The sequence below is a fragment of the Paroedura picta genome, chromosome 10, assembly GCF_049243985.1.
Source record: "Paroedura picta isolate Pp20150507F chromosome 10, Ppicta_v3.0, whole genome shotgun sequence".
NCBI lineage: Eukaryota > Metazoa > Chordata > Lepidosauria > Squamata > Gekkonidae > Paroedura > Paroedura picta.
In genome coordinates, this window is record NC_135378.1 from 76,502,540 (window position 1) to 76,524,766 (window position 22,227).

At 48.4% G+C, this 22,227-nt stretch overlaps 1 protein-coding gene across 5 annotated transcripts in view; it reads left to right on the forward strand.

Annotated features, from left to right (window-relative positions):
- The window catches only part of FAM13A (family with sequence similarity 13 member A), a 152,008-nt gene that overhangs the window by 114,108 nt on the left and 15,673 nt on the right, over positions 1-22,227 (forward strand). For all 5 annotated transcript variants that reach the window (XM_077300899.1, XM_077300901.1, XM_077300900.1 and 2 more), the window contains 4 exons: positions 8,100-8,247; positions 16,939-17,152; positions 19,846-19,984; positions 21,947-22,028. In XM_077300899.1, coding sequence (XP_077157014.1) covers positions 8,100-8,247; positions 16,939-17,152; positions 19,846-19,984; positions 21,947-22,028 — 583 coding nt within the window. The remainder of the gene's footprint in view (positions 1-8,099; positions 8,248-16,938; positions 17,153-19,845; positions 19,985-21,946; positions 22,029-22,227) is intronic.

The window sequence follows — 22,227 nt, forward strand, 5'->3', positions numbered from 1 at the left end:
GGGGATTTCTGCATGCCAAGCTCCTGCTCTGCCACTCCCCCACAGCCTCTCCGTCTCTTAAGGCAGACCCTATATGCCATGGCATAGATGTAGATTTTGAGAGAGACCTGGGCATAGCGATATAAACTCAACATGCTGTGACATAATCAGAGGTTGAACACATGAGGCTGTCTTATGCTGAATCGGGCCTTCGGTCCACCGAAGTCAGCACTAGATGGTTAGCAGCTCCCCTGGCTCTCAGGCATAGGTTTTTCACATCACCTCTTCTGTGGGCCTTTCAAGTGGAGACACTGGGGCTTGAACCGTCTACATGCAAAGCAGATGCTCTACCACTGAGACACAGTCCTTCCTCTGCTTGTGCTGTGAGACCCTGAGCAAAGCGAGGGGAAGAGGGTTTCTTGAATAACCCTACGCCCTAAGAGAACAAGCAAAAATCCCTCTTTTTTTCCACCTAGGGAGGCAGGTTAGTGTCGATGCTCCTGGAAAGGTTCTGTGTCGTGCAAGTCAGTGGTCCCAAACCTTTCTGAGGCTGGGGACCGGCAGAGCAACTGCCCCGCCCGTGCATCGTGCATGCGTGGCCGTGCCCGCGCATCGCACATGCACCATGCGCGGCCAAAATCGCAAAATCACGGTTTTGGTTGTGCATCGCGCATGCGCGGCCCTGATTCCCTCTCCCCGCCCTCCCGCAGTAAGAAGCTTCCTGGGCCGCAAGCTTGCGGCCTGGGAAGTTTTTTACTGCGGGGGGGGGGGGGGAGAGGGAGCCGCGGCCTGGCGCCATGGCCTACAGGTTGGGGACCGCTGGTGCAAGTGGTATCTTTGTGCCCTTCCCAAGGGCACAAGTCCCACAGCAGGAAGGAGCTTGCATGTTTCCTGCATAGTTTTGGAGAACCTTCTTCCTAATCTTCACTGAAGCCGAAAAGAATTGCACGAGATCCTTGCTGTTCTCACCCAAAACCCTGGGTTTACTCGCCAGATTCAGTGATGGGGGCAAGGCAGCCATTTTGCAAGGGCAGAGCCCTGAATGAGGGTTTTAAAAAATCAACTTGCAATTAATTTAAAATTCTGCCTGTGCTTTCTTCACCGGAAAAGGCATAGCATTGGCCCGGAGAGCGCATTATCTGGGTATTAGAGGGCCACAAAAATTTTACATACTTTCCGGTTAATTTTACATTCTTCCCTTTTCTAAGCCTGTTGCTTAGGGGAGCTTAGGGACATACGTTTTATAACAAACAGCCCCTCCACCTTTTTCTTCTCCCAAACAAGCAAATAAGAACAGGCTTCTTGGCCTTTGGATGATTTCCGATGAGAATGGGGGAAACAGAAAGACATCCAAATCCTGTTTCTACAATGAGATATTTATTTCTTTATTTATTAGATTTCTTCCCCGCCGCTCCCACAAGGCTCGTGGTGGGTTACAGTATGTGCTTAAAGGTAAAGGTATCCCCTGTGCAAGCACCGAGTCATGTCTGACCCTTGGGGTGATGCCCTCCAGCATTTTCATGGCAGACTCAATACGGGGTGGTTTGCCAGTGCCTTCCCCAGTCATTACCGCTTACCCCCCAGCAAGCAAGCTGGGCACTCATTTTACCGACCTCGGAAGGATGTAAGGCTGAGTCAACCTTGAGCCGGCTGCTGGGATTGAACTCCCAGCCTCATGGGCAAAGCTTTCAGATGGCTGCCTTACCACTCTGCGCCACAAGAGGCTCACAGTATGTGCTTAAAACCCCCATAAACCCCTTAAAAGCACAAAACAGCAACAATAAACCATAAGATGAAACAAGAACAGCAGCGACTAATACCAAATTTACCCAGTTCCAAAAAATCTAACTTCCCGGGGAGGGAAAAGAGGTGGGGTTGATAGTACCCAGCCGCCAACTAGTTGTCCCAGGGGGTCCCAGTTCTCTCCTGGCACCCCGGCCTCAAACATAAACCTGGCGGAAGAGCTCCATCTTGCAGGCCCTGCCTCCATTGCAAAGCCTCTCCTGGTTATGCCATGGGACTTTCCTGGCCTCTGCCTGCTTCTAAGGCTGCTGTTTATGTGGGTAGTCTAAATGTGCAGGAAAGCTGAGCACACGCTGCTTAAGAACAAAATAGATTTCTTGAAGAAAAGAACACAATTTACAGGAAAGGGAAGAGATCGAAGCCTGTCTGGCTGTACGGACTGTGTAGGAACGAAGAGACTAGTTGTTTTCAGAAGAATCAGGAAAACCTCAGTAAGCCAATCAGAGACCAGAAGGGAACAATTTGAAATAGGGGGAGATGCTTAATCCCGCCAAGCTACCTAGCTGTCCCCTTGACTGCCCCTGCAGGGTTTTCCAGTCATCTTTCTGCATTTAGGCACATTAGGTTTTGTTCAGTTCCATCCATATTCAGTTCCATCCTCTTCCTCCATTCTTCCTGGCCACGGAAACCCAGCCATTAACCCCCCCCCCCCAGTCCACCACTTTCGTCTGGGCTTCTTTATCCATCCAACCCATCCTCTACTCCAGGGGTGGCCAAACAGTGGCCCTCCCGGTTTGTAGCCCCGCCCTGCCACGAAAAGCTTACAAGGTGACCGTGGGCCAGTCGTACCCCCTCAAGCCTTGCGGGGTGGTTGTGACAGTAAAATGAGAATGACGAAAGCCGTTTGGGGTCCCCACTGGGGAGAAAGGCACGGTGTAAAGCAAAAGCAAAACAAAAATAAGAAATAGCCTCCAAGCCAAAGAGTAGGGGAGTGGCAGGTAAAAGCCCGGCTGCTCCGTCTCCCCCACCCTCTGCTTGCAGTGCTTCCATAATCTACCCTCCTTTTCTTGCCGCTAGTACATTTATGTTCCCTGGGATGGTTTTTGCAGCCTAAAACTAGCTGGGAGCCATCGCTGGAGCCCTGGGTTTCCCTCCACGATCTCCCAGCAAACCTCGAATACGTTCACTCTGGCTTTTCTGGCAACTGTTCCCCCTCCACACCCCCTGCCAAGCTACCCGCATGCAGAGAGAGGCAATGTACGTTCCCATAGATTTACGATACTACTCTGATCTAAGCGGCATCTGGCAACCCAAAGGGACTTAAAACACACACACACATTGGCTAAAGCAGTGAGTCGCCCATGTATATTTAGAAGGTTCCTGCAAATTAACTGGTGCCTCCCTTGGGCCCAGGCTGCCATTATTCTTCCGGAGACCTTATGGATTATTCATGGCATTAAGAACTGCATGAATGAGCAAGTGACCCACGGAGTGTAACTAACAGTCCAAAGATCCACTTTTATCCCTGAGATTCCCGATCGCGCCTTCTGCTCGGCAGTGCCAGAGAGGCGCTGTGTTTACTATGTTTGCTTGTTGCTCATTTTCGGGACATCCCAGTCCAGCGTGTGGGTTTCATGCTCCCTGCAAAGGGGGGGGGGGAAAGCTGAAGTTCTCAGGCTGTCGCAGAGGTACACTTAATTCTGTACAGCTATAAATAAGTCTGCCGGCTAATTACACTTTGTGGATTGCTGCCGGATGAATATTCGGTTGACTTCAAGTCACTGAAGAAAATGTTCTGGATGTGTTCTCTCGAGTCCCCCTACCCCAGTTACTGTAAAAAAAAAAAAAACGACACATCTTGGTCACCCTGTCCTGCTTGTGTTTACATTTCTTTGAACTATCCTTGGCAACCGTAAGTTGGAGCAGCGTGACAACAGGAAGGCAGATTATGGACTGGTACGATGTGTCTCATAGAGAAAAGGGGATAAGAATGTTCATTTCTACCCTGTGACGAATTATTTGATGCCTCGGGAGGGGAAGGGTGCGTGTTTTTGTGGATTGTGAAGAGACGTTTTTATGTCTTGAATTAATCGCTCTTTTTTCGTCTTTCTTTTTTGCGCTGGGGAAATTTGGTTGTAAGAAATGATAACAAAGGCCTTTTTTTAAAAAACGTTTGCAACGTTTTTTCTTCCTATGTTCATTGAGCAAGAAAGGAAGTTGAGAGTTGAGCAAGGGGTTGGGGTCCAAACGGTTGGCAGAAAAGGGTTTCTGGTGTAAAAACAAAATTGTTACTTTTTCTGTGGTCAGGATTAAAAAAAGGCCTTTGTGTGGTTTGAGACACGCTCCCGTTTTTGCACGGGCAAATAGTAAGATGAGCGGAGCTTGAGCCGAATGGGGTTGCTAGAGCCAGTGCCTTCTCCTCCGCCTGTGTCAATGTCTCCCCCTTTCAACAGGGCAACAGACAGGGCAGTCCTGTGCAGAGTGACCTCTGTTTAAGCCCTTGTGACCACCAATTCAGTGCTGGAGGAAATCTGCCTAGGATCGCACAGACATTCCCCCCCCAAAGAAACTGAGTCATGATCCTAACAGGTGCCCTGAGCCATTTGGGACACCACTGAATGGGTACTGTTCTTCTCAGTATTCACTAGGTGCCCCTATAAATTGGGAGTCTGTTTGGTCTTTACTTCTGGAAGGGAGAGGAGTCCCTCAGCAAATACGTTACCACTGACAAGTGAGCTGTCACTGATTTTACTTTATTTATTTACTTTGTTTATGTCCAGCTTACTCCATTCCCCTCCACTCCATTGTATCCTCACAGGGCGTGAGGTCAGGCTGAAGGAGTGTCAATGCTCCGAGGTCACCCAGCAAGCCTTATATGTCAAAGTGGGGATTTGAACCTGGATCTTCCAGAACCCAGGACAACACCCTAACCATTACTCTGACTTTTGTGCCACGCTGGTTCTTAATTCTGAACCTTCCTTTAGAATAAAAGATAGCAAAAGATGCTAGTATGGTACGGCTGGTTTATGAGGGTCAGCTTGGTGTCGTGTTTAAGAGCGGTGGCATCTAATCTGGAGAGCTGGGCTTGATTCCTCACTCCTCTTCCTCACACAGCCAGCGAGGTGACCTTGGGCTAGTCACAGTCTTGTTAGAGCTGTTTTCACAGAGCAGTTGTATCCCAGCTCTCTCTGCCCCAGCTGTCTCACAGGGTGTCTCTGGTGGGGAGAGGAAAGGAAGGCGATTGTCAGCCGCTTTGAGACTCCTTTGGGTGGTAAAAAGTGGGATATAAAACCCGAGTCTTCTTATTCTTCTTTGGGAGAAATATTAAGTAGCTCTGTTCAGAAACAAGCCACATTTTGGGCAATGAGGCATACTCCCAGGATGGTGTTCGTAGGACTGAAGTCTTAGAATGGAAAATCAATATGTCGCTCAAGGGGTAATCCTGTGGCTTGTTAATTTTGGGGCTGCGGCAGGAGAGCTTTTGAAACTGGGAATTAATTTGATTCAGAAAACATGTCTGTTCCGAACACCGAGTTCCCTTTTTTCTCGGAGCTGATTTGGCAGATGAAAGCTTTGCTGTATAAACACATGGCGACTCTCAATGGCCGGTTTGCTTATTTATGATTGGTGTGTCATTTCTCTGCTGGCCAGATTGCCCCGGTCAGTTGTTTGCTCATACATTTCTTTATGGGTCTGAAGGGAAAGGCGGATTCAGCTGCAGCATCAGTAACTTGTCCGAACGCAGATTTCACACTTTACACTTTGCCTCCTCTTGGACTGCGCACTGGCAAACTGGCAGCAGGGCTATTTCTTGCAGGCAGAAGTCTGTCTGCGAAGCTCCGGCTCCAGAAGAGCAAACTGAGTGTGTTCCCAACACAGTTGTGCAGACAACAAAGTGAATTGACTTTGTTTTTAAAGAAAAATGGGCTGTGCTCCCATCTGGCTCGTATCAGTGTTTTTTCTCATTGATTTTTGCATTGATTTCTACAGAAATAGCATTGTACTCTTGATCCACAGCCTTGCGCAAACTTACTTGGGACTTTCGCCCCAGGGAGGATGCCTAGGGTTGGCTGCAAGACATTGATTTTAAACAGGGGTGCCCCAAATGTGGCTCTCCAGATGTCCATGGACTGCAGTTACCATGGTGCTGGCAGGGGCTCATGGTTACTGTAGCCCATGGACATCTGGAGAGCCACAGTTGGGGCGCTCCTGATCTTGTTCCACTGCAATAAGTGCAAGAGATAGCTTGGTGCCGTGGTTAATATTGGTGGCCTCAAGTCTGGAGAACTGAGTTTGATTCCTTACTTGGTGGCCTCAAGTCTGGAGAACTGAGTTTGATTCCTTACTTTTCCTCCACATGCAGCCAGTTGGGTGACCTTGGGCCAGTCACAGTTCTTTCAGAGCTCTCTCAGTCTCACCCTTACAGGGTGTCTGTTGTGGAAAGAGGAAAGATAGGTGATATGATGCTCAAACTGGAGATGTTTTGTCTTGCCTCTTTGTGGTATTTGAAAGTAAGGTAAAGGTATCCCCTGTGCAAGCACCGAGTCATGTCTGACCCTTGGGGTGACGCCCTCCAGCGTTTTCATGGCAGACTCAATACGGGGTGGTTTGCCAGTGCCTTCTCCAGTCATTACCGTTTACCCCCCAGCAAGCTGGGTACTCATTTTACCGACCTTGGAAAGATGGAAGGCTGAGTCAACCTTGAGCCGGCTGCTGGGATTGAACTCCCAGCCTCATGGGCAGAGCTTTCAGACTGCATGTCTGCTGCCTTACCACTGTGCGCCACAAGAGGCTCATGGTATTTGGAAGTAGATAACTATATTTAATGGAAAAATGGCTGGCTTTAATGGCAGTATTAATAGTAGTAAAACCGTGCTCCCCACAGACAAAATTAGAGCTCCTCCAAATTCAGGTGTTCCCCAAGTATGAAGAAAAAAAATGTAATTTTATTTTAAAGGAAGAGTCTGCTTAAGCCAATAAGAATGTATACAGGATGGGAGAAGGGACGTTCTGGTGGTGGTACCAGAATAACCCTTTCCTTGACCTATGACTTGTTACAGGCCCCTCCCCCTGCTTGTATTTATAAATGCAATACCACGGTTTTAAAGATATACCCACAGTTAAAAGTTTTTTCCCATTCAGCTTTTGAGGGCTATACATTTTAAACTGTCATTCAGTTCTGTCACTTCTTGCTCAGTCTTTCCCATCCTTTCTTAGTAGTACGTAGAACAGAGGCCTTTCTTCTCCCACCCCACCTTTTGCTTTCTTCGTGTAATACATCTGAAGAGCATTTTTCATATATAAGCCTGACACATGATATGTACTTTGAGAGCCCCCCCGTGGATTAAATCTGCCTGCCTCAAGTTCCTTCTACAGTAAGAGAGAACACACAGTTACAAAAGTCAAATGGCAAAGTCAGATAGGTGCCGGTTAAACAAATAACAGAAGGAGCAAAGAGCAGAGAGTCCTGTGTACACAGCCGGGTAACACATCTCAAATATCTCGTGGGGCGAGCAGCCGGGAGCAGCAGAGAGCTACCGCATTCTTCCCCAGCATAAATTATAGATCACCTACCCAGCAGTTCTTTGCTCGGGAGGGGGAGGGGGTTGGCTCGAGCGAGAAGCATTCCCAGGCTCTGGCTAATTTCCCAGGGTCTGCACAGCTTCCAGCTATGAAATGCCAAAAGCCTGCTCCAATCTGGGGCTTTGCGCAACTCTGGCTTGTAATAACTCAGAGAGCTCCTCCATAAATAGTCCCTTCCCTACGCCCCAGCTAGGAAACAACAACAGGAAAGCAAGGGGACGTGCCACCGGGCCGGCTTAGCTGGCACTAATTGATCTAAGTCAGCACAGCTTGCTGGAAGAACGTTTCACGTACCGTTCGTTGCTTGCCCTCTTCGTCAGCCGATCCTGCTTCCTCCTGGGAGAGGGGACAGCGGTGGAGGTGGCGTCTGTCTCCTAAAGACACGCAGTTGCTACAGCAACCTTAGCAATGGGGGCACTATTGTTTTTTTGCTGATGCCTCAGAAGTCACGCAGGTTTAAGGGGTGGCACCTTCTTCGACCCGAATCCTCCCTTTGCCTCCCGTTCAATACCCGGAGACATTTTATCATCCTGCTGCAGTTTTTTATGAGAAGCTGCTTCCGGACCACTGGCTTCAGCATCCTAACCTACGGAGAAAGTTTTTGAGGAAAGAATGTTTTGACCAGTAACTTGCTTAGAATTTAAGGGGCACGCAGAACAAACCGCTTGGGAACGAATTTTCGTTTTGAACTCTAAAAGAAGGACCTTGTTTTGTAGTACTTTGTGGGGAGTTGGCACTTTGAGATTTCAAATTTGTGTGCGCATCTGTTTTCTCCCTTTGGCGGATCGCTGCAGAATTCAAGCATGAAGATTCAGGAGCATCCCAGCATGCCTGAAGCCAAACTGCAGAGGAGCCAAGACGCCGACGGCCAGGAAGAGACCTTCGCATCCGAAGTGCCTCGGCTGGACCTGACGTCCTTGTGCAGCGAAAGCAGCTGGGAAGGTGAGAAAACTTTCCTTGCCACTTTGATGCATCTTGCCTTGTGCTTTTTGGCAAACGATCTTCCGCAACGGAAAATCTGTTTCAGTATGAAAATGACCCTTTGACTGGGAAAAGGATATATTGGGACTCGGACGGTTGAGCTAAGGAGGAGACGGTGCTTGTACTTCAGTGGCAGGAACTGCTTAGTTGGGCTCTGAGATGTTGAACAGTTACTCCACAGCATGGTGAGCAGCTATACATCCCGGAACTGCCAAGTTATGTTTTTGCCTGTCTTTTAAACTTAGATGTAAATATCAGTATCAGAAGAAAACTCAAATGGGTTGGTCTGAAGTAGCACAATAAAATCAGAGTCCAGCAGCACCTTGAAGACCAACAAAGATTTATTCAGGGCAGTCAGGTTTCCTCTTTCGGTAGTCCCATGGGAATGAATTTCCCCCCCCCCCACGCAACATTCTGTTCCCCTGCAGTTTCTATGCTCTGTAATAGTCATAAATCTGTGAGCCTTGTGTCTTGGTGTGGCTTCTGAGAGTTGCTTTGCATTAGCCCTTTGGATGGTCTGCATCCGTCTTGGCACACGCAGGGAGACATTCTGGGAAAGCACCCAGGCAGAGGAAATAGGTGTGTGTGTGTGTGTGTGTGTGTGTGTGTGTGTGTGTGTGTGAGAGAGAGAGAGAGAGAGAGAGAGAGAAGGGGGGAGACTGGCAGTCATTTGTTTACATTCATGAAAATTGCAGGATCGAACAGAGCTGTTGTTATCTCTGCAGGAAAAGGAAGCTGGTGTGCCACTTCCCGTTTGGCGAGCATGGACTGGTATTGTTTGTTCCCTAACAGCAGCCAGAAAAACTTATGGTATTTTGAAAGACAGATGTTTTGTCCCATCTGGTTGAATGTTGTTGCTGTGGGTTCCTCATAGCGGCAGAAAGCTATGGCCGAGTTGCCCCAGTTGTAGCCTCGTCTGCTTAGGCTGGAGGAAAACTCCCTAGCACGGCAGTGCCCCTGCTTCAGAGACTCTGGGTTGTCCTTTCTCCACAGGTTCTGTGAAGGGCAGCTTATATGTGGGGTTCTCCTTATTAGAAAATGCAGGAACGAGGGCTTGTTCCTAGCTTGCTTTCAGAGCAGTGAGTCAAGATGTGCAATTCCTCTTTTTGCTAAAGGGGCTTCAGAGGGGCTGACAATTATTTATCCATGGCCCATTCTGCACATGTTGGATAATGCCCTTTCAGGAAAATCCAACTGCAGAAGTGCATTACTCAACGTGTGCAGAATAGGCCCATGTTACTTACGTATCCAATTTTTTAAGGCAGGATAGTTCCAGTAGTTAATATACAGGCGAGCAGGCGTGAGTATCCTGGACTGAAGAAACCAATTGACAGGATTTTCCTTTCAGAGCCATCAATTCGCAAGACGCTGTCCGCTTGGCATCTGAATGTGTCTCATTAGAGCACTCCAGGGCATGGCTTCACAGAGCCTTTATTTCATTACATTTCTGCTCAGCTCTAGCCTCCGATGGGTCAGTCAGTGTTATTTTTCCGTTCCAAAGTTGACTTGGATAAGGATGCTTCCTTCTACCCCAGTGGATGCAGCTGTCGGTGTCTGGGACCTTTTAAAGAACCGTGTTCTTCCTTTGAAGTACAGATTGCAAAGAGTGATAAGGAGGAGGCTTGGCTTATCCCCGCAGACTGTCACATCATGGGAGGCAAATTTGCCTCTGGCGCAAAGAGAATGACAGATGTAACCTGTGAGGGTCTGCCTGGTCTTTCCTTTGCCTTATTTGAAGTCTGCTGGATATAACAAAGAAGGAGGTTCTGCAAGAAGTTTGTTTGAGCGACGCCACTTCAAGGCACAGAAAAACAAGGCCAAGGCCGATGGTGCCAGATAAGGAGCATTGTTTTATTACCCAGTTTTTTAAAAAAATTACCCCAAAAGTTCCCAACCCCTTTCACATAGAATCATAGAATCGTAGAATCATAGAACCATAGAATCATAGAGTTGGAAGGGGCCATATAGGCCATCTAGTCCAACCCCCTGCTCAATGCAGGATCAGCCCTAAGCATCCTAAAGCATCCAAGAAAAGTGTGTATCCAACCTTTGCTTGAAGACTCACCCCCTCCCCAAAGGCATTTTCAGGGGAATCTGCATTGTGTCAGCAATAACAGTACTGTGTTTATACAGTGATGGCTAAAATTATACAACATGCATTATATTATAAGTTTAAAACCCCACCCTAGAATGCACAGAACTGTTGTAGCCTTGAGATTGCATGCCAGAGAGCTCCTTGCAGTAACGAAACAACAAAGATAAGGATTTTCAAGATGTGTGATTTTAACCTTAATTGTATAAATTCACTAGTGTCATTGTTGTATTACACATTGCAGATCCCCCTGAAGAAGCCTTTTTAGGTGAACAGGGGGTGAATTTTTTTTTGGGGGGGGGGTAGTTTTAAAAAACTGAGTAATCAAATAATTTCACCTATTTGGCACCATTGGCGTTGGCCTTGTTTTCCTTCGCAGTGGCTTGTGCGACCCTTTATTTTTTGCCATTTTGTGTCCCCAGATGCAGGTGCTGTCAAAGGGTGGCTCCCCCCCCTCCCCCCCAAACATTCTGGAAAATCAAGGCATTAAAGAAACTTTCCAGTTTTGTCCCCAGATTTGGTTACAGACACTCTGTTCCCTGGAAGAAACAGTGATCTGAATCCCATGATAGGAACATTGTGTGTGTTGTCCCCCACACACACACACACTTATTGCATGCCAGTTTAACACACTTTTTAAAAAAGATCCCTCCCCCCGGTGGCGTGGAGAGTTCTGACCACAAATGTCATCTTGTAATCAGAGAAACCACCAAAGTGTGCCCATGCTGACATGTGCGCAGAAATAATCCAGCCCACACCCACTTGCAAAAAAAGGGTGACTCAAGAACAGGGGTAGTCAAACTGCGGCCCTCCAGATGTCCATGGACTACAATACCCAGGAGCCCCTGCCAGCGAAAGCTGGCAGGGGATCCTGGGAATTGTAGTCCATGGACATCTGGAGGACCGCAGTTTGACTACCCCTGCTTAAGAAGATGCTGTTGAGTGAAGATGTTGGCGGACAAACCTAGTACAGGAAAAATATTATAAAAGCTTAAAAGACAGTGTTTGCAGTGGTAGCTTTCATCAGTATAGTCCTATAATTAGTAACATCAGAGACCAAGGTTATGTAAGCCCCCTGCATGCACACTTATCTGCTTACAAATGGTAGCTTCATGCACAGGGGCTGTGACCCACATCCCAGCAAGCTTCCAAATGAAAGACTTCATAGGTCTCACTGGAAACGCATGCAGAGCATTGCAGATTTAGGTGCTGAGTCAGCAGCTTTGGAGCACAGGGAGCCACATCCGATACACTTGACTGGGCGAGCTTGTTTCTGGAATGCTTTGCTCCGTCTTCCGGTATTAATAGCGTAAAACGTTTTCAGGCTGCTGACTTGGTTCCCCTGAGCTGCGCACTCAGGAAGCGTGGCGCATTCATGGGAAGTCGTCCTCGTGGTGAAAGGGAGATGAGTGGAACGCGCTGTGCAAGGGTTCGATATCTCACAGTGCAGTCCTAGGCAGAGTCGCACCCTTTCAAGACCGTTGAGGTCACTGCGCTTCGAAGGGCGTGACTCTGCTTAAGATTGCACGGCTTACCCAGCAGGTTGTACCTTCTACCCTCCACAGGTCCATTCTGGCTAAGAAGTTCAGCTTGCTTGCTGAACTTCCCCACTGATTCAAAGATGGTCGTGGCCATTGTGGGCAATGGATGCCATCCGCAGATACACCGAAAGTGAGATTATGTTCCTCGCACTCTTGAGCAATAGCCACGGTTGCTCTTCAGCAGCTGTTTAGCATACTAGGGATATATATCAGCACTCTTTGCATCCTCTCCCATGCCACACTCTGGCACCCTTCCTTCTGCTCCGGTGTTGATACAAGTGTTGATTCCTTGTCTTTGACTCCCACTTTCACAGACTGATGCCTGGCCAGGCCTCTGGATTCACTCTCCAGCCTGGTCTGTTCGTGAGACCAGCCGGACGGATCCAGACAGCTTTTTCACCAGTGAAGAAGGGAGGAAAAGTGTCTCCTTCGCTCCACAAAAAGGGCCTTGTTGGGGATCATGGGATCATGGGCTGTAATATGGGGGGGGGGGGGCGGGCATCGATGGGAAAAGCTGTCCAGATACAGCCCAGCATCTCGGTGAGACACAGTCTCCATTGTCAGTTGGCAACCTACTGCCTTCGATAGCTCCCTGTCATTTTTTAATTTTCTTTGGCAGCCTCAAAGCAAACAAGGAAATGTTTTCATTTCTCAGCAGAGCAGATGGCCCTTGAAATTGCCCGTCCAGCCCTCTCCAGTCGAGAGAGGACGGCATGCTGCATGACCACGAATGCTCTCAATCCCTGACACCTGTTACCTCCGGAGCATTTAGCGTCGAGGGAGAGCAAATTAATAAGCCACCTGCGTGGTTGCAGGCAAGCAGGTAGAGCAGATGGCAGGGGAAAGGGGATGAGCGCCTGTCGGACCTACCAAACAGCCTGTAATCGCCACAGGGGCAGTTCAGTCGTTCTTTCCAACCTGCTCCTGATGGCACATGCGTTTCATGGTGGCCAAACAGGAAGAAATACCACCTTCAGGAATCAGCTGGGCTGGCCAGAGGATGCCTTGCATCTGGTAAAGGGGACATGCTAGAGGCAAGCCTTGGTGGAATTCTTCTTTCTAATATTCTGCAAGCAGGGAGTCTTGTCTGCCTGGGTCTTTCAACTAGGCAGCTTCAACCACCTGCAGCCCGAAGCTCCATAGTTCAGGAAGAGCCGTCCCGTTTCGTTCTTCTGAGTGTATCCAGCGGAATGTGGCCGAGTTAGAAGTAGCAGGGGAAAGCTGACAAGGGTGACTGTAAGGATTTTACAGTGAACCAATGAAACCATGAAGCCCGCGGGGAAGCGTTCTTTGAAAGCTCGCTTCTGCAGAGATTCTGCATTTGCGTGTAGCTCAACCAGTGGGTATGTGCGTTGGAGGGAGGCACTGCCTTTGTGCTTGAATCCAGATTTCTGGAATCACAAGTTCAAGCCACAGAACCTTAAACCGTCTAATCCCGTGGCGCTAAGTCGCAGCATGCAAACCAGCTTAGCAAACTGTCCAAACATAGAACATTAAGAGCCCTCGTGGTGTTAGGTGAGGAAGGGTCACAAGGCAAGATGATGCTCTGCAGCGCGTTTGGAGAAACACTGATTGCAGCGCCCTTCAGGTGGGCTCCTTTCCTCCCTCCCTCAACTCCAGGCTTTTAAGAAGTTGGCGAGTTAAACTGGCCGGTTTGCTGGGGAGGGAAATGGGCACGCTTTCTGTGGCTCTACCTCTCCTAAGCCGCAGAGCCTGTCTCTCAGTGGCACCACATCTACCAAGTCCCAGGTTCAATCCCTGGCATTTCCAAGTAGAAGGACCAGGCCTTGGGTGGTGTCCCTGGAGATCCACTGCCGGTCTGAGTAGACAATCCCAACCGTGATGGACCAATGGTTGGATTCATTATAAGGCAGCTTCCTGTGAATTCATGTATTCGTATTTAATACTTTTTGGTGCTTGTCTGAGACTGGAGCTCCTGGCAGTTGTTCAGTGAAAGTTCTGTAGATCGGAATATTTGGGACCTAACATTTGCATTGCTGAAGGAAAGGGGTGGAGGATCACCAAGGGGTTCCTCATGTTGGGAGACCAAATGGCTGCGGTTGAGAGCTTTTACAGCAGCAGAAGTCTGGTACAGGGGGAGGATAGGGCTAGATGATGTCACAAAGGAAAAGAGGAAAGTGAGACGATAATGCTGGATAAGTGAAAGCGGGACCTTGGGCGGGCGGAAGGTCTCTGCTTTTGTGGAAACAGGAGGTTTCCCCTGAAGGTCGTGTGAAATTTAGGGATTCTGGCTGTCTCCAAGCATGTTGAGCCCTGCTTCGATTGCCCCCACCATCTGAGGCTAGACGGGCGGTGACCCCCGAAAGAGGCTTCTCCATCAGGGCACCAAAACTTCGGAGCTGCCTCCGTAGGGATATTTATTTGTCTCTTTCCATCAGTCTCTCTCGCCAGCCGGTGAAGACTTTTTGTTTCCTCTGGTGTGCCCCCAATGACAGTATTGCCCAGTCTTCGCATGCTACGTCTTTGTGTGTTTCTAACGGAATTTGATAAGTTTAACTCCTTTTAATTGTTTAAATAGTTTAATGTTCACCGCCTCGTGGACCCTGATGGTGTGGAAAGGCGGCATAAAAATGTTTTAAATAAATAGTCTAATACTGTCAAATGGAATTCGCAAGGACTCTCCAGTTCCTAGATTAAAGAGTCTGGTTCCTGGCATCTCTTGACGGTCATGGCCACAGATTGAACCCGGAACCTTATATAGACACAAGACCTATCTGCTGCTTTTGGCCTGCATCTGAATAAACAAGCTGGTGGGCGGTAACTTCAAGGATATTCTGTAGCTGGATAACATCATGCAGATGCGGGAGTCGTCTGCCTGTACCAGTGTACAGTTTTCCTCCCGTCTTTGTGTCCTTCCATGTGAGTGTCCTGCATAGTGCAGGGGGTTGGACTAGATGACCCACGAGGTCCCTTCCAATTCTATGATTCTATGATTTGGTGATTCTCCCACTTTTGCATTGGTGATGCCTCAAGTCTTAGCGTAGCTCCTGTGCATTACTTGGTACTGTGGAATCAACTCAGTATCGTCTGAATGCTTTTCCAGGGGAGGAAGAGGAGATGATGATGATGATGATGATGATGATGATGATGATGATGATGATGATTTAATGTATTTCCCGCCACTCTCAAGACGCACTCATGGTGGGTTACAAGGTGTCCCATAAAAACTCCAATAAAACCTTGTTTGGATATTCCTGGCTTTCTAAAAGTACATTTCAATGAAATGACATTTCAGAGGGTCGCCATGTTTGTCTGCAGTAGAACATGCAGATTTGAGTCCAATAGCAGCTTGGAGTCCAAGAAGATTTTTGAGGTAGGAGGTTTTGGGAGTTCAGGCTCCCTCGCAAGTATTTGACAAAGAGTGCTTTGACTCTCAAAAGCTCATACCTTAAAGAGATTGTTGGTCTCTAAGGTGCAACTGGACTGGGCGCTGGCTTTTCATTGAAGGCTCAGCTACATCAAGCATCTGGGAGAGGCTTGGGTGAGAGGAGAATTAACGAAATGACTTATTCGGTTCAAATTAGCCTCCAGCCAGTTTCCTGATTCCCTAGAGAGCTGCCGGCTCCATGATTAGCACAATTTGGCACCGTAATGACTTTGTCTTCTTGTCGTGGTGCCAGATTCCCCCTCCAGCAGAATTAGAGGGGCCAGGCAAAGCCCGCCCATCCTCCTCCCAACCTCCTCCCCTCCGTCCTCCCATGCAAACTGGGTCATTGTGTCCTCCCGGCCTTCAGCCTCTTAGCACAGAACTCGCCAAGTGGAAACCTCAGCCACGGGACAGGAGAGAGGGTGAGCCAGAGTTACGGTCTCACTGGTATCCGGGTCAGTGGGCAGCAGACCAAGAGAGACAGGGACAAGAAAGTACAAGCTAAGCACTGAGTGATGTGCCATAGCGTGGAAGAAGCTAAAGCTTTGAGCCAGGCAGGGATTCTCGGCATCCTGCTGCTCTGCCTACCTTGTATGCATTAGGTATGGTGCCCTTGGTCTCTGCGCCTATGCACTAGCAGCAAGCCCCTCCAGAAAGCAACAGCGGCCAAAAAATGGCAGTGCTGTAGAGCAGGGGTAGTCAACCTGTGGTCCTCCAGATGTCCATGGACTACAATTCCCGTGAGCCCCTGCCAGCATTTGCTGGCAGGGGCTCATGGGAATTGCGGTCCATGAACATCTGGAGGACCACAGGTTGACTACCCCTGCTGTAGAGACTTGTAACCCAGGAGATGGGAATTCTATGACCCACCAGATGGCCCCAGTGGTTGATGACCACTGCCCCTGAGCAATGGGCAGTATAGTGCCATTGTCCGTGCTTTCTTCTCAAAAGACATGGGGTTGAGTTCTGATTAATTCATGACACTGATGTCTTCCTGACCTAGTCAAGGCTCAAGAACCAACACCTGGGGTATTATGGGTTTGGTTTTGGAGCATAAGGGAGGAAAGGACAGGGTTTCCAGTGCCCTTGTAAAGAGTAATGCCATCCCTTTATTCTTGAGGCGAATGAAATTCTGTGGTTGTAAACGTCAGTTGTCAGATTAGATTTCAGAAATCACATCGCAAGAAGCCGTGTGCAGGTGGATGTGTCGGCCAGCTTTTCAGGGCATGCCGCTTACCACAAGTTTTGCTCTGGCTGCTGGGTGTTAAGCCACCCTGGGATGAAGTTTTGCATGCTGGTTCTCTGCTTTCACTCAGCCGTGAGTCCATTGGAAGCCTCCAAGACAACCAGGACAGGCAGCTGCAAGAGCAGTTTTCAGAACTATCCCCTGGGTTGTATCTAAGTTTTCCACCAATGGAGTGGAAAATTCCTTCTCCTACCAAGACCAAAGATCTCCATTAAAATGCTGCTTCCTGGGACTGATGCTGAAGAATGCAGGAGGAAGGGGGGAATCGCTGGACTTTATCAATCTAGTCTATGTCAAACCCAAAGGGATGACAAAAACCGATTCAGACAGATTAAAAAACAAGCAATTCACACTTGCCCCTCCCTCCCATGTCTTTTTTTCCCAGAGCCTGTTCCAGCATTCTCCTCCTGGCAGCGCGATGACTTAGATTCCGATGAAGCGCGCCTCTCCCCGCAGGCAGGCCGCCTGATTCGACAGCTGTTGGATGAAGACAGTGACCCGATGCTGTCCCCTCGTTTCTATGCCTATGGTCAAAGCCAGCAGTACTTGGATGACACAGAAGTGCCTCCTTCTCCTCCCAATGCGCACTCATTTATGAGGTATGCCGCCTGGGGCAGGCGTGCTCCGACCCTGTCTGACTGTTGCAGACAAGCATTGTGTTGGGGCTGCCCTTGAAGACTGTTAGGACGTTTCGGTTGGTACAAAACACAACGCAAGGCTGCTAAGGGGTAGGATTAACTGAGAGCATCTCTCCAGTTCTGAAAGCGATACGTCTGGTGCCTACTTAGGAGCATAACATGAGCTGCTTGTTAGTGCATTTGATGCTCTGAAGGATGTAGGACCTGTATATTTAAAAGCCTTTTTCTAAAAATGGGTGTCGAATTTACACAAAGAAGTGGGGGAGAGATAAGGACCAGTTTAGCACATGTTACGGGCCCTGCACTTCCAGGAGCCCCCTTCTCCCTCCCTGGATCAGGGCTGTAGCCTCTCTGCTCCCCCCTTTTCCCTCTTTAAGGGCACTTGAAGTGACACCCCTTTCCACTGGGTCCTTCCCTTCCCCAGTCCTGCTGCTCCCACTGCAATTGTACTCTGCCAGGGTCCCCCACATTCTTAAATGGGCTCTGGTCCAGCGGATCCTTAAACCCCTTCTGGGAGTAAAGACTTTATTTCCTGTCCTCTTTAGTGTCATGCTCTGTATATTTATTTGGTCCTAATGGGTTCTTTCAAATTCTCTTCTGCATTCCCAGTAATTTTTTATATATTGAGGTTTATGTGATTGGAGGGGGCCGTTTATACCAGTGGTCCCCAACCTTTTTATCACCAGGGACCACTCAACACTTGACAATTTTACTGAGGCCCGGAGGGTGGGGGTAGTTTACTCCTCTACTCTCAACCACTGCCCTAACGCTCTCTGATCGCTATGGTAATGTTTAAACATCCCTTCAAAATAAGATACAGATACAGAAATAAGCCACAACAATGAACATAAGGAACATTTTATTTTCATGGAAATTTTAACTCATGACCATGACAAATCAATGGGAATCCTGAGCTTGTTTCTCTGCAACGAGATAGTCCCATCTGGGAGTGATGGGAGACAATGACACCCAAAGTGTGTTGTAAAGGGGGGGGGGGGAGAAGGCGTCCTTCGCGGCCCACTTCCAATTAGTTGACGGACCACATGTGGTCCGCAGCCCACAGGTTGGGGATCGCTAGTTTATACCACTCATTAACTAGAAGGGGAAGAGCCTCTTGTGGTGCAGAGTGGTAAGGCAGCCGCCTGAAAGCTTTGCCCATGAGGTTGGGAGTTCAATCCCAGCAGCCGGCTCAAGGTTGACTCAGCCTTCCATCCTTCCGAGGTCGGTAAAATGAGTACCCAGCTTGCTGGGGGGTAAACGGTAATGACTGGGGAAGGCACTGGCAAACCACCCCGTATTGAGTCTGCCATGAAAACGCTGGAGGGCGTCACCCCAAGGGTCAGACATGACTCGGTGCTTGCACAGGGGATACCTTTACCTTTACCTTTAACTAGAAGGGGAAACTGAAATTAACATGGAAGGTGAAAAAATACCAAGCCAAGCCAGACCAGGGTCAGAACGGCTTTTTAAAAAACTGTCCCTCCCTCTCCCCCCTAGTGTTGTCTATTGGACCCCCCCAAAAAATCCCAGATCCAAATGCCATACCCGTTGCGCATGTCCCAAAGCCAGAGAATGAGGGACTTCAAGGGAGAGGTCCTTGTTGGCTGATCATGGTTGCTGGCCTTCCTCAATGCTTGGCAGTATTGCCTAGGCCCCTGCTACAGTGTTTGGACCAGCCACGGTCTACCCAGGGATCAGCTCAAATCCCATCCAGATCTTGTTAATTCTCCGCACCTGATCCCCTCAACAATTTCCTGAGCCGGAAGCTCCCTCAAAGGCTACTGAACTTCTTTCCAAGTTTGCTTCATCCCCACCCTGCTGATTATTTCGTGTAGCTTTTTAATTTTGAGCAGCTTTACTTTGACTTCCCCTCAGTATGGTAAGCTTTAGGCACAATTACTCCCATTTTACAGAAGGAGGCTGAGAATGTGGTCAGCATGGTTGGTAGTGGTTAAGAGCAGCGGCTTCTAATCTGGCAAGCTGGGTTTGTTTCCCTGCTCCTCCTCCACATGCAGCCAGCTGGGTGACCTCGGGCCAGTCACAGTCCTGATAGCGCTGTTCTGACCGAGCAGTCCTCTCAGCCTCACCTTCCTCACAAGGTGTCTGTTGTGGGGAGAGGAACGTAAGCCTTTAGGAGACTCCTTCGGGCAGTGAAAAGCTGGGTATGAACTCCAACCCTTCTTCTGCTATCATGTTTGATTCTCCACTCCTCTACGAAATGCGGTTTGTTTGTTTGTTTTTTTGTACACCCCTACACAAAAATACATTTTGTTGCGTTGTCCCCTCCTTGCCAGTAGCAAGTTGTTTAAATGCCCTGTCCTTCATGCTGGGACCTTACACAAAAGTCATGGGGATTTGGTCTTGAATCTGGGTCTCTCCAGTATGAGTTGTGCTCAGCACACTGGAGTGGGGCTGGGGAGACCCAGATTCTACTCCCCATTCCGACAAAGCTTACCAGGTGACTCTCAGCCTAGCCTAACCCACAGAGTCGTCAGAATAAGATGGAATAGAATGGAGGCCCAAATTCCAGAATTCACACTGAACTTCTTGAAAAGAAAGATGTGCTAAAAGATATGAGAAATGTAGGGTTTTTTTCCTTGTTAGCCTGTAACCACCAGATGATTCAGCAACAGCTTTGTTAATGTTCGTTACAGACGACGCAGTTCTTCTTTGGGCTCTTACGAAGATGACCGGGAAGATTTGACCCCGGCCCAGCTGACACGGAGGATACAAGGGCTGAAGAAGAAGATCAGGAGGTTTGAAGACAGATTTGAAGAAGAGAGGAAATACAGGGTGAGTCCTGGTTTATTGGCTAGGGAACCCTCTGCCATTTGCATATCCGTTCCCCGGTTACAAAAATGAGAATTTTCACCGGCTTGAATATTCTTGGCAATTACAGACCTTAGTAGCCCATTTGCTCAGCTGATAATTAAGTTGATTTGGAAGGAGTTAATGATCCTCTTTGCAATGTATGGCTGCGAAAGTTGGACCATAAGGAAGGCCGAGCGTCAAAGAATTGATGCTTTTGAACTCTGGTGCTGGAGAAGACTCTTGCGAGTCCCTTGGACTGCGAGGCGAACAAACCGGTCAGTTCTAGAGGAGATCAGCCCTGAGTGCTCCTTAGAAGGCCAGATCCTGAAGATGAAACTCAACTACTTTGGCCACCTCATGAGAAGGAAGGACTCCCTGGAGAAGAGCCTAATGCTGGGAGCGATCGAGGGCAAAAGAAGAAGGGGACGACAGAGAATGAGGTGGCTGGATGGAGTCACTGAAGCAGTCGGTGCAAACTTAAATGGACTTTGAGGAATGGTAGAGGGCAGGAAGGCCTGGAGGATCATTGATGGGTCGGACATGACTTCGCACCTAACAACAACAACAACAACAACGATCCTCTTGGCTTTTTCTTTCTTTGTCCTTTTTAATTGGTTTAGAAATGTTATGTCTTTCTGCTTTTCACAAGCGGTTTTTAGAGTGTGGCTTTTTTTTTTTTTTTTGTATACCCTACTGTCTGTTTCTCTCATTATTTTGTAGTCTGCAAAGGATTTGTGGCTTTTGCAGATGAAAGCATTGCATTACTGGCTGTCAGAGATAAAGATGTCCCTTGTCAATTTCTGCACAGGCTCCCTAAGTGGCACTCAGGGTCTTTTAGAACAAAATGCCGAAAACATTACTGTCAGTTTAGTTTTTTTTAAGGTTTAAAAGCTAATTGTGGCCCTTGGTTTGCTTTAACTAACAAGCTGCATGTGTTTATCTGATTCAAATTCTCCAGTAGGAATAGCTGATTTATACCGGGGGGGTTTTTCTCCAGTGAAGATGGAAAGTGACTCATTGCATCATTCTCCCCTCTTCCCTTTTAGCCTCACAACAACCACCTTGCGAGGTAGGCTGGGCAGAGAGAGAGGGGCAAGCTTTCAAGGCACAGTGTGAAACTGGGTGGATTCGGTCCTGCCAGGCAAGTAGACAGACATTGGTCCCTCTGGTGTCTGGTTGCCTGATTTCTGTCGCTCTCTGGCCTAACCTACCTCACAAGGTTGTAGGGAAGATAAAATAAAGGCGGGGAAAACTCTGGCTCCTTGGAGAAATCTGTGATCTGGGCTGTCTATTTCAGTTTGTACAGGTTCAGATAGGGAAGCCGCTTGATGCCCTGTTCTCCCATTGGAAAAACAAAGTTCTGGGCAGAAGGAACCAGAGAAAGCACTGTCCAAACAAATGCTCTTGCAAAGCCACCAGTGGGAGAAGATTAGTATCTGCCCCCTCTATGCCTCAGACATGCACGGCTGCAGAAATACATCAGCATCTCAGGAGAACAGTTTGGGTCTTAGGAAATAAGGGTGCAGGTTTCCTTTAAACAGCTACCCAATAGATGTCTAGGGTTGGTGATCTCATACAGACCCTGAGCTGTGAGCCCTAAGCTGAGGTCAAAGGGCCCTCTGGTTCTGCCCTCTGGCTCATGCCTCCTGACACCACCAAGCCTTGAAATGCCTGCAGGAAGAGGAGAAGAAACCTATCTCAGATGCAGCTCAGCTGATGGTGGTTTTCTGCTAGCAAGGTCTACCTCTACAGTTATCATCCAGAAGCCCCAGGTGGGATCATCTGATCCCTGCATTCGTATCAAATGCAAAGAGACCGTTAGAACTTAGTTCATAAAGTTTTTGAATGGAACCCTGGTTTGGAGTTATTGTTTTATCTGCTCACACACGTAAGTCCTTCACTCAACTGTGTTTCAATCTTTGGGTCTTTAATTTTATCCTGCAGCCATCCCACAGTGACAAAGCCGCCAACCTAGAGGTGCTGAAGTGGACCAATGATCTAGCAAAATTTCGGAAGCAACTGAAAGGTAGGAAGCTATTCCGCCAACGATGATGGAACATCTGGAATTATGAGACTTTCTTAGGCCAATGGGGTATGGGAATAAAGGGTGGTGTAGATGTCTGTAGGTGGTGTTATTTCCACCTGTTCCTCTTTTTAGCACTCTGGATAACCCCAGGTTGATTCTCCATTGCATCCTATGGAGATGGGGACTCTTGACCATAAAG